This window comes from Gopherus evgoodei, chromosome 7, assembly GCF_007399415.2.
Source record: "Gopherus evgoodei ecotype Sinaloan lineage chromosome 7, rGopEvg1_v1.p, whole genome shotgun sequence".
In the NCBI taxonomy this organism is placed as follows: domain Eukaryota; kingdom Metazoa; phylum Chordata; order Testudines; family Testudinidae; genus Gopherus; species Gopherus evgoodei.
The window spans coordinates 53,552,294-53,564,510 of record NC_044328.1 but is presented as its reverse complement, the minus strand read 5'-3'; the positions used below and the strand labels follow the sequence as shown (position 1 = coordinate 53,564,510).

General features: G+C 37.3%; 1 protein-coding gene across 3 annotated transcripts in view; it reads left to right on the top strand.

Moving 5' to 3' along the window:
• The window catches only part of GRID1 (glutamate ionotropic receptor delta type subunit 1), an 870,609-nt gene that overhangs the window by 476,194 nt on the left and 382,198 nt on the right, over positions 1 to 12,217 (top strand). For all 3 annotated transcript variants that reach the window (XM_030569895.1, XM_030569896.1, XM_030569894.1), the window contains exon 4: positions 8,748 to 8,953. In XM_030569895.1, the coding sequence (XP_030425755.1) occupies positions 8,748 to 8,953 (206 nt within the window). The remainder of the gene's footprint in view (positions 1 to 8,747; positions 8,954 to 12,217) is intronic.

The window sequence follows — 12,217 nt, the reverse complement described above, 5'->3', positions numbered from 1 at the left end:
CCATATTTTCATAAGGATGTATGTAGAAAACTGAAAATATACGTAATTTGAAAGAATTACTGCACATGCAAATTATGAGTACATGCCGTTATGAAAACCTAGGCTGCTAATGTACTATCTTATTTGTTTCATGCATATTTATTGGTTAAAATGCTGTTCTTTAAAAGCCTCAAACCTGGGATCATGGATCATGATGTTAGTAAAGTATGATGATGTATGTGCCTCTCCTCTACTTTTCATTTAATTGCCTTGATTTATTTCTTAAAAAATAATTAAGGCACCAACCTTACAAATAGTTAATCGCGTGCATAAGTTTAGTCATATGAAAAGTTCTTTTGGCTTCAATGGATTACTTATGTGAGTAAATATACGCACACGCTTGAATATTTGTAGGATCAGAGCCTAAAACATCTCACTTTTCAATCAATATCTGTCCGCCCTTGTCATTTCTTTATAATACGACTTCCCCAAGGTGTCATTTTCTATAATGCTGGTCACTTGGCACTGTGTACTAGCTCAGTGGTACCCACCAGTTTGTCTCATCAATGAGTGTTTCCTTCACTATTCCCCAAAGCATGGGGCTGACCAAGGGAAATGTGCATTCAGTCAAATTTCAGCCAATGCCATAATAGTAGAATTCCTGGCTTCCTTTCTGCGGCACGCAATTTGATTTGCTGCTCGGGACCTCTCTCTGTCAGAGAGAATTGAGTGCTTACATCAGGCTCTGACCATTGCCTCTGACTCTCAGTCCTTGTTCCTGGCTCTAATCGTTAGGCCAGGCACCATCTCTAAGCACTAACTCAGACTGCTCATGTCCTGGTCCCTGACAAAGAGATATGTTTAAGAGGGCCTTTAGGACACCCTTAAAATCAGTGAACCTTATAATTTGACCTACCTTTTCTTGATTTTATTTTTCTAAGTGAAAGAACAATACCATTAGCCTGCCCAGCATTCAGGATTGACTCACAAATAATAAAGCTGAGGACATGTGCAATGAAGAAAAGAAATGATTAGTGAGAAAACAGATGTAACTTTCCACCTTATATTGTGGTTATTATCTTGACAAACACTGTATAAGAAGCAAATTGAAAATACGTTGTCCTTTTTCAAATGTTGAGAAAATTTATTATGTATGTTTATTGAGAGAGAGATAAACGTTAAATGTCTATAAAAACGCATGTGAACTTATGGTAGGCATTTTTGACATTGCTTAACAATACAAACAAATTAATACTCAAATGCAACAAAAGCACAGCAATATAATTGATTAGAATTCACCACCAATAAACCAGATAACTCAGAAGGTGAAATTTCCCTCTCCACTTCATTATTTCCCCTGCTCATACAATTCTCCCATTTTCAAATGTTTGTGGGAAAAGAGGATCATTGTAGCACATTTTAGGTCCAGCTCATTGCAAATAATCCAATAGGCTGCTTTAGATGCTGTAAACCAGATTCTCTGGTCCAGCCAAACTGTCTTTAGTGAAGAAGGACCAGAATGAGGGGACAGAGATAGGTTTCTTGAAGTCACCTTAACTAAAATTCCTTCCATCCCCTGGAGCCTATTCTAATTTATTCCAAGCTGTCAGGGATTACCAGGGTATAGGATAGCCTCTTTACCTGGCTGTTCTCCCTTCAGCTGGGGAGAGAAGGTGGTAGTGTAAAGTTACTATGCCAGCTATATGCGAGCTAGGAGATTTCCTTCCATGAGGGCAATCCTCAGGGACAACTTCACAGCTGCTTTGCAGTGTAGTGTAAAGCAGCTTGTATCAAGGCAAAAAAATTGGTCCTACAGTTTTATGAGAGGGAAACATTACTGTTGACAACACAAGTTACAGGCGAGTCTCATCTTACGCGGGGGTTCCGTTCCGCGGTTAGCGCGTAAAGTGAAAACTGCGTATAGTCAAAATTACATTGAGTTGAATGGCAGGCAGAATTGCCTGCACAACAAGTACAGTATTAAAATTGTTATTTTTCTCTTTTTTGTTTTTTTTGTTTTTGCTGACTGCGTAACACTGAAATCGTGCATGTTAAATGCACGTAAGATGTGACAGACCTGTATTTTCTACATAAGAAAAATTAGAATAGGCAACAGATATACAAGATAAGAGTACAGTACAGATGAGGACCATAAGTTATGGGTTATACTATATAATTGTTTATATAGGTAACTATCATTGCAAAAAGTTATAGAAATGAGTTGTTTTTTTAAAAAAAAATCAACTCATCCCATTTCTGCAATCTTACTTCAAACCGTTAAATATTTAACATCAGCCCAGGCAAGAAATCATCTGTCTCTTAATTCTTTCTTTACTATGAAAGCTGTTTTTATAGTGGACATTTGTTTTGCAACCAGTGACAAAACACATTTACTAGATGCAATCCAAAAGCCTTATAAATGTAATTATTTGTTTGCATATCCATACCAATAGAATTATAGGGATACAATGCTAAAGATACTTTTACATAAGATTTGAAGTCTTGCAAACTGGTATATTCCTAGGAGTTAGGAAGATGGTGCTCTGGAACATGAAAATACTTTCACCATGCCTATTTTACAACATTGAATCGACACAAACTTTGCAAGATGCCATAGGCTGCTTTCAGCATGAGACTTTCCTTTACTGAGTTTTGTCCCAGATCTGGCTTGCTCATTTCTCATTAACTTAGCTGAGATAGTATACTTTACACATGTGGAAATTAGCACTTTGCTTAATAGAAAATCCTCAAATGCATTTCACTTTTGCTGGGAATATGCACAGAACTGCACTTTTGTGAGGTGTCATTTTGTTTTCCATGTATAGATGGTGCAGAGCCTCGAGGAATCTAACATTTATAAGAACAAATTTTCAAAAACTGTCTACCATTTTCAGAATGCATGTGTATTTTGCATGCGCAACTGATGCATTCTTGTTCAACTAGAGGATTATTGGCATATGCAAATATAGGTTTCTCCTTGAGTGAAAACATGTGCCTGGAAAACTGAAGACAAACAGAAGCTGCTCCTTTTTAAATTTGTCCCACAATACATAGTTACAGTACATTGCTTTTCATTCATGGGATGTTCTAAACAAAAGTTTTTGACCTTGATTGAGTTTGATTTGATAGAAACTTCCTGTGATGTGTAAACTAAATGGAGCTAACGCTATCAGTTTTCATAATATTCTTTCATTAAATGTAATTCTTTCACTAATGTAATGCCTGAAATAGAATATCTAACCAAGCGGATGCTGTCAGAGACTTAATGAATTTGATTAGTCAGCTGATTTATAGAATTCTTTTTAAAAAAAATTTTTAATTCCAAGTGAATTTTGTGAGTGTTATTTGTGTATTCAAGAAAGTAAAAGGACTACTAGTATGGTCTAGGGAAAAGTGAAGAGAAGACAGATGTTGTGCTAGGTTTCTCTTACCTCTGTGTATGTATCTTCTTTTGGACTTCCCTAGATCAGACTCACCACTCTTCTTGATTAGAGGATGATTTTGTGATCTGCATAAATGGAGGAAAGAATGAGACACACCAAATTCATGTTCTCATGTGATCTAAGAGAGAATATAAGGTCTGAACCTCATTGGCATCAGTGGACTGTTTACTGAATTAAATGTTTGCATGGAATTATTCCAGATAAGAAAGGAACCAGCATTAATTTGAACTTCTGATGTACATATACTACTATACAATGTAGTTTTTTTACAGAAAATCACATATATATTGACACAGATGTTTCTTCATATATTTATATTTATATATGTATATTAAATGAAAGAACTTCTGGCAGATTGCCAGGAAAGGTTACCCAGTCACAATAGTCAATTTAAAAAAAAGAGAGAGACAAACATGGTGAGTTGGTAAAATCATTTATTTGACCAACATTTATGGGTGGAAGAAAGAAGCTTTCGATCTTCACAGAGCTATTCTTTAGGTCTGGAACAGGTCACCAGTGTCACAGCTAAAAAATAGTGTGATACTCTGGTAACCTTTTTAAACCTAAAGAAGAATTCTGTGAAGCTCAAAAGCTTGCCTCTACCACCAACAAATGTTGGTCCAGTAAAGTTCTCACCTGCCTTGTCTCCTATATCCTGGGACCAGCGCAGCTCCAACAACATTGCAAACAAGATTTTTAAAAGTTTTTAGTGTCTGTCTTAGGTGCCTAAGTATTTTTATGCCCCTTCAAAGAGCCCCCTTTTCAAAATCAAGCCCCTTTAAGTTGTCTCAAGCTGGGCATCAAAAATCACTGGTCACTTTTGAAAATGTCCCACTGCTCCAAATTCCACATGAGCTCCAACAAGAAATAAATGTTATATAGGGAAAGACTGGCCACAGTTCAGTAAGATGCATCTATTCAGATATATTTAGCCATCAAAGTAAATTAACAGATATTTAAAATTGTGCAAAACTGGTGTACATTTCTGATGTAAAATTTTGTTTTAGGCAATTTTTCCCTTTTCAATTTTTTCTTTTTTTGTTCAAATTGAAAACACAGAAATGTCTGAATACTTGACTCCCTCTTTGATTTTTCATTTGGAAATGAGCTGATTTTCACTTTAAAAACCAACAACCTCCCACCTCCCACCTGCAATTTCAAACCGTTTTACCTTGTGTCAAATATTTCACACAACTCTACCATTTTATTGTCTTTTGATCCAGTAGTTCTGCAGGTCAGCTGAAAACATAAGGAAAAGTCAATCCAAAACAACAGCATCACAGTTAATCTTTTGCAAACAATTTCTTTGCTCCGGGATAACTTTAGATGTTGGCATAAAATGACATATCCTAAGTAAACCAAAAAAAGAGGATTTTCTGAGTATTTGTCACGCTCTGTTGTAATATTTGAAGGACTAGACAGCATTCAAAAATCAGTCTTTGTTTCAAGCATCGCAGACACTGAAAACAAGTCAACAAAAGGTGTAGTAATGAAGGCTAGTTTACTGAATTGAAATTTGCAAAATCTAAAGCTTGGTTTGACAGTATTAATACACTAGTTTTGCTTATAAACAATGCTGCTTTGTCATTGTCATTATTTTGCATGTCTCCACAATATAGTAATTATATTAGTAGTCAATTATTTTCTGGGATTTTCTGGAAATGCCTGCACAATATTATGTTTGCCTTCCCTTCCCCCTGTACCTTCTAATGACTCAGACTTCTTGGATCCTAAACAAATACAGTACACACATAGAAATGTGATAGAATTTCTATATGACTCAGCTTCTTAAGTCACCAAAAGAATCCTCTGGAGTACACCTTTTCCGGTGCTGGAATTGATTTGGGTGATTATCATATCAAATAAACTTGACCTAAACAAGCATTAAAGTGTCTACTGCAGTTGGCACATCCCTTGCCTGATTTCTGTTCCTTTCTGAGATTTCTCTGTAAATATAGCTTTTCTGAGGCTAATTTAATCACACTGCCAAATGTACCATTTTGAATAAAAGTATGTAGGTGCAGATATAAAAGGTACTTTTTGTTCTGTGTATTTTGGATCTTATCTGTTAGATCACTGACCATTATGGACTGCAGCCACATGTATGGTAAAATCCTCAGCTGATGTAAATTGGCATAACTATGTTGAGGACATGGGTTGTGCAATGTTCTGAAGATGTAAATTCCTACAGAATTTCTTAGTATGATAAAATCAGGGTGATTTTGTGATGGTCTTAGAGCGCATCTTGGCTGAAATCTTGGCCCCACTGAAGCTGATGGCAAAACTCCCATTAACTTCAGTGGGGCCAGGATTGCACTTCTGGAACCTTAGCAAAAACTGGGATGTGGGATAACAGCATTCTCTCAGTTGCAGGTCTGCAGGGTCAATGGGCTTCAGTCTTGCAAAGCTCAGATGTTGAGAATCAGTTTGTAAGAGGCACTTAGGAGCTCTGCAAAAACAGATTCAGACCTGTGGAGCTCCTAAATTCTGTGAGATTTAGAGCTGTTGTAAAGTTTCCCGCAGAGCTTTATTCAGGGCAAACCTCTTGCAAATAGCATAGCTTTGATTAACTGGGAATTTTAGTTACATAGAGATCAGAAAATGAGGTTTGCACTATGTTATTGGAAATATGCCTTTACTATGGGCAGTTGTCAGGCTACATTTAAAAATAATTGACTCAATTTAATTATGTGGACCTGGTCCCATATCTTCACATTCCTGTTCCAATTCTTTGGTCTGATTGCAGTCAGAGTTAAAGGAAAAAGCTGTATAGTAGCTATTTTTGTCTTCATATCCAAGATATTGTTAAAGTTGTTGCCATTAAAAATGCCCCTTGTTGCCATTAAAAATGCCCCCTGATCAGACCAACAAGGAATAAACAACCCCCAGGGTACTGAGAGAGAGAGAGCAAAAAGGGGCCCACTCAGACCTCAGGGAATGCAGCAGCCATTCTGTGTCTGCTGTCCTGCCCTCCCTGCCTGTCAGATTTGTGCACTTATAGATTGACCTGTATTTCCAAGATCATGTGGGTCTGACTGATTAGCAGTTTTGGGGATCAGGAAGGGATTTTTCCTTCAGGGCAAGATTGACAAGATGCCTGCTGAGATTTTTCACCTTCCTCACAGCATCCTGAGGGCTTGAATGTAGGTTAATAAGGAGAGTAAGAAAACTGTCTGTTTATAACTGGAGTTTGCAATGGCATCTCAACTTGTGACCAGCGTGCAGTGTGGATGAATGATTTAAAGAGTCCAGAAGTAAACATGAGTTAGAGATCCAGGATATTACTGGGGGATGCTATTAGCCCGAAGGAAGAAGGGAAAATCTTAAATCCTTGCAGACAGAGGTACCCATCATGTATACTCCCCTTTCACCTCTTGGGGGGGGAAGGTGAGAAGATTCAGAAGTGGGCTGAATCATAGGCCAATCCTGAATATTGATTGTTTGTCATGAAGCCATTTAACGCTTTCCTGGATCCAAATAAATGCCTGGGTTAAACATTAATATGGTTGTGGTCTTCCACTTTAAAGCCCATCCCTTTAGCTGTGTTTCATTCTCTCATGTGTCCTGATCAACTCAGCATTTGCCAACATTTAGCACAAAATATACATTAACCTAACATTTCCCCCATACTTAGAATAGGAAATTGGTGGGATATCTGATTTACACAGTGTCTGCTGGCAAATGTTGACTTTTTAAATGGCCACCACTGCAAATCAACAATCAGTATCAGTAGATAGATGGTTGATCAAATGGATTCCAAAAGCCCAGTCAACAAACAGATGTCACTTAACAGAAAATCTGGTCCAAAATTTTTCATTTTTTTTAAAAGGACAATAAATGGCTTTTTAAAATAAACTAAATATTTTGGGGAGAGTTCATTTCTTATGATGATTTCTGACAAGTTTCAAAAACTATCTTTTAAAGCTTTTTTTCCGCATTTGAAAAAAATGACAATTTCTATGTTTGGTGAAGAGAGTTCATTTCTTTCAAAAAATTTCACAGAAAATACTACCATTATCCATTCAAGTTTAGTCAGATTTTTAGACTTAAAAAAAATTGTTGACCAGGTAGAAGAAATATATTGAGAATAGATGGCCTGTATTATACAGGAGGCCAGACTAGATGACCATAGTGGTCCCTTCTGGCCTGTGAATCTAAGAATCTGTAATACATCTCTACCCCGATATAACGCTGTCCTCGGGAGCCAAAAAATCTTACCGCGATATAGGTGAAACTGCGTTATATCGAACTTGCTTTGATCCACCAGAGCGTGCAGCCCCGCCCCTCCAGAGAGCTGCTTTGCCGCATTATATCTGAATTCGTGTTATATTGGGGTAGAGGTGAATGTAACTAATTATTGCTAACTAGTTTTTTTTCATTTATGTTATGGAAAACCTAGAATAGTTCTCACAACATTTCCACCAACTTAATTGAAGTATGTTTAAAACAAAAGAAATTTGTGTTTGTGGATGAGATTACTGAAAGATAAGGGGCCACACATTTATGGTGAATAGTGGACTACTAATATAATTGTCAACTCTGTTTCTATTTCATTGTGATGCCATTTGTTTCTATTGTTAAGCCTTGTGTTGAGAAGAAAGACTGTGTATAAGATAATGAAATTTAAGCTTTATCATTGAGCCACATTGTGCTGTCAGATGCATGTGCAATCTCATATTGACTTTGATGGGAGCTACAAGACTTCATATTTCACTCTGTGTTTTTGGATGGGAGTGAATATGTAGAAATGATCCTATTGTGATTCTATGTAACTTTGGCTGCTCTGGTGTCAATAAAGGGCATGAGCTTGCCATTACTGTTCACAGGGAACTCCCACTCAATTGAGTGTGGGATGCATATCAACAGAAACAAAGCCAAGAGGTCTATCTTCTTAACTCCCTGTAAACATCTTCAAAGCTATCTCCTCCTCATTATCCTCCTCCAAACCTTCTTTAAAAGTCTCGTTTTCCACCATGCCAACAAAAAACTTGACAGTAGGCTGATTATTGTGCTTAGGCCACTGCCTATCAATGGTCCCCATTGTTTACTTGTGCTCCCTTGTCTTGTCTGTCTTCAATCATCTGTTGTCTCTTGTATTATACTTAGCTTGTAAGTTCTTTGGGGCAGGGACTATCATTTTCTGCTGTTTGTACATTGCCTAACACGATGGGGTCTTTATCCATGGCTAGGGCTCCTAAGTGCTAAGGTAATATAAATAATAAATAATAACTAGGAACATATTACCATTGCCCCTTGTTTGGTAAAGGCTATGCTCTTAGCTTAGAAAGCTGACACTCAGACTGTGAATTTGTTCCTGTTTTATAGATATTCGTGGGCTGCAGGGATTTCTGGACCAGGCCTCTAGATTAGGACTTGATGTATCTTTACAAAAGGTGGACAGAAACATCAGCAGAGTTTTTGCCAGCCTTTTTACTACCATGAAAACTGAAGAGTTGAATCGCTACCGTGACACGTTACGAAGAGCAATCTTACTTCTAAGCCCCAGGGGAGCCCAAACTTTCATCAATGAGGTCAGTGCATTGTTCTTTTAAGAATTGTGCAGTACAAAAACATGCATGATATTTTATACAGTAAGGATCAAATCTTCCAAACTGGCGCATCTTAAAAATGTGGACCTACATGTGTTAGTTTGTTACTGTATATCTTAGTCAATGTCCAGTTTCAGGGAAATGGTTGTAATGTACTTCTGATTACATAAATACTGCTAGTGAATTGAAAGACCAGTACATAATCCTAGAAAAGAAGCTATATTTATCAGTGACTGTCGTCTTTACCAAGGAAATTCCCAAATCCTAGCTAAAAGGAATTATGCTGTTCATGTCTGTACTACAAAGGTCTATGGAATGTGCTGTCAGTGTGACAGCGGAATCGCAGTATTTTTACTACAAATACAGTAGAAGATATTGGTTGCCTTATTTCTTAATGGTTTCTTGAGATCAGTGAGACTAATTAGGAACAGGATGTAGCTGTTAGGTAAAGATGTAATTAACACTGTGCCATGGGCTACTGTTTTGACATTAATTATTTTTCCCATCTTTTTCCATTGTGAGGTGAAGAATGACTTTGGAGTGCTTACTGTGCTGAAGAGTCTGAAATCTAAGGGTCAGATCCTCAGCAGGTGTAAATTAGCATAGTTTCACTGATCTACACTAGGAATTTGGCCTTAAATACTTTGTCACCAAAGAACTGAACTGTGAAATTCAAATGTGTAAGGCCTATTTCCAGTTATCAGTGTGTTGCTACATGAAAGCTGCTATATTAAAAAATAAAATCATTTTAAATTGAATTAGTTCAGTCACTGTTTAGTGGTTTTCTTGGCTCATATCAGCATTAATAAACCTTTCCTTTTCTGTTAAAGTGTGATAATGTGTAATTTTAGCACTGATGAATAAGGCAGACTAAGAGTATGGGAAGGTCAAGATAAAGGGTCAATTTCTGTCCTCAGATACATGCACAAAAGTCTCAGTGGCTTCAGTTAGCGTTATGCATAAGCACTTGAAGTCATAATTCAGCCCAAAGAGTTTACAGAAATCTATGCTAAGTTCAGCTGGGACTTCCTGTTGGTCTGTTTTTTCATTGGAGGCCCATCATGAAAGAGAATTTTGGGTTGGTTTTCAGATCTGTCCAAATGAAATGTCCAAAACTTGTACTAAACTGAGATCAGAATTTACAAATCACTCTAACCTCAGCCAGATATAAAGTCTGTCTCCTTTCAATACTCATAATTCTCAGAAATGCTAAAAAGAGTTTTATATTGACAGGACAATAGCTCTGCAGGCCTCTAGAGTTTGAGTAATGCATTAAACCACTTTACCACTCAGCCCTTCCTCAAAGCAGTATAGTATTATATGTATTAGGGCTAATGATCCTGATATTTTTCCAGATCCCTGCAGGAGTATAACCGTGGGCAGAAATGAGAAGTAATTTATTTGACAATCTTCTTTTATTGAATCTTGATTGATTCCGAAAAGCTTTACAAAAGAATATTTAAATAATAAAAATCAACTCCTCAAAGGGTTGAGATATTTGAGTATGTGTTTTAGGGGGGAACCCTGCATTGGTAGGGAATGAACTTAAATGGGACTCAACATGTCTCTTGTATTTCTAGTGTCTATATGATTTTGTGGAGCTGTGTATTTCTTTAATCATACAAGGCATAAATACAGATTGAACACAATACGATATAGAGTATTGAGTTGCAACTTTCAGATCAATTGTCTTTTATTTAATTTACAGACATAGGTGTTCAAAGCATATAGAAGAAGGCAAGAAACCTACAGTTAACAAATTATACATATAGAAGGGCTCACATCTATAAACGATGGGAAACAGTTTTTCTCTCCTGGAAAAATTTTCAAGAGCTGAAAAAATATTTCACTGAAAAATTCCCAACCATCTCTGTTAACACCAATGAAGATACTAATAATGCAGGATAATGCTTGAGCACAGAGACACTCAAACAAAAGTTAAGATATTTTAATGAAACTTCTGTTATTGTAAGAGACATATTCTCATCCAGTTTCTCAAGACTATTCGATGACTGTTGTGTGAGTGACTATAACATAATGTTATAAAGAAAGGTTCACAGACCTCTTCTAGCTGAAATCAGCAGGTAGTACTCTGACTGTTAATCACTGCAAAAAGAGACAAATTCTTCATTTTCTTTAGAGATGACCCTGACTTTAAAAAAAGTGGATCTGATTTCAGACTCAGTCACCTCCTACCTGAAGTTCAAGTGTGTTTAGATCTGGCATCTAGATTTATATAGAGAGAGGCCAGCTTTGGAATTCAGATCCAGGTCAGGGTTCCAAAATTCCCAAAGCTCAGAGGTGTGAAGTTGTAGGGTTTTGTTTTGGGCTTATCTCTAATTGTTTTAGATATCATTTCTCCTCTATTGGCTTAGTATCCCTAATGCCTGGTTCTGTGATAGTCCCTGCTCATAGGTTCTCAAGCTTTATTTTCTATTGAGACTGTTGTACTAGAGAAAGAGAGAGAGAAACCACTTCTGGGGCAGTGAGGAAATGTGGATTGAAGCTCTTTATAGACAACTGAATGTAGTGTTTCTTGACCCCTAAAATGTTCTATAAATGTCATCTACTGTAGATATTGCACTACAAGCTCACTTTGGGGTTGAAGCAAATCTAGTCTCAATGCAGTGAGCTTCCTTTTGGAGCAAATAGTATGTGAATTTCAATCACCAAGGGGCAAATGCCCTCTTTTACATATGTGGAACTCTCTCTAACAGTGTGACTGGGAGTGTTGCACAGTCAATGTGCAAAAATTGGGCTGGATTAGGGGAATGGGCACATAGAGGAAAAGGAACCTGTACATGGTCCCTGCATGCCAGTGCACAGGGAGGGAGGGAAAGGAGCTAGGGGATCCATTACCTGCTTGTTCTTTCCTTTGGCTCATCCACTGGCAGGCAGGGCCACAAGGGCTATCTCAGCCTCTGCAGCCTGGGTTGGGAAAGGAGAGATCATTGGTGGAGAAATCCAGAGTCCAGCCTGCTACGAGGGCTGTGTGATGGGTCCTTGAATTTCCTCTTAAAGAAAGCAAATTTGAACAGGCTATTTTTTATCGTTAAAGGCTTTTCACTACATAAAGGCATCTATCAATTGGAGAGAATTCAAAGGGGGGTGACGAAAAATGATAAAAAGATTGGATAGCATGACCTTTTAAGAGAAGTTTAAGGAACTTGCTTTATACAGCCTGACAAAAGGGTAACCAATGCTTAGAAGAAGTAGCACGAGAATAGGAGGAAGAGGAATTATTTA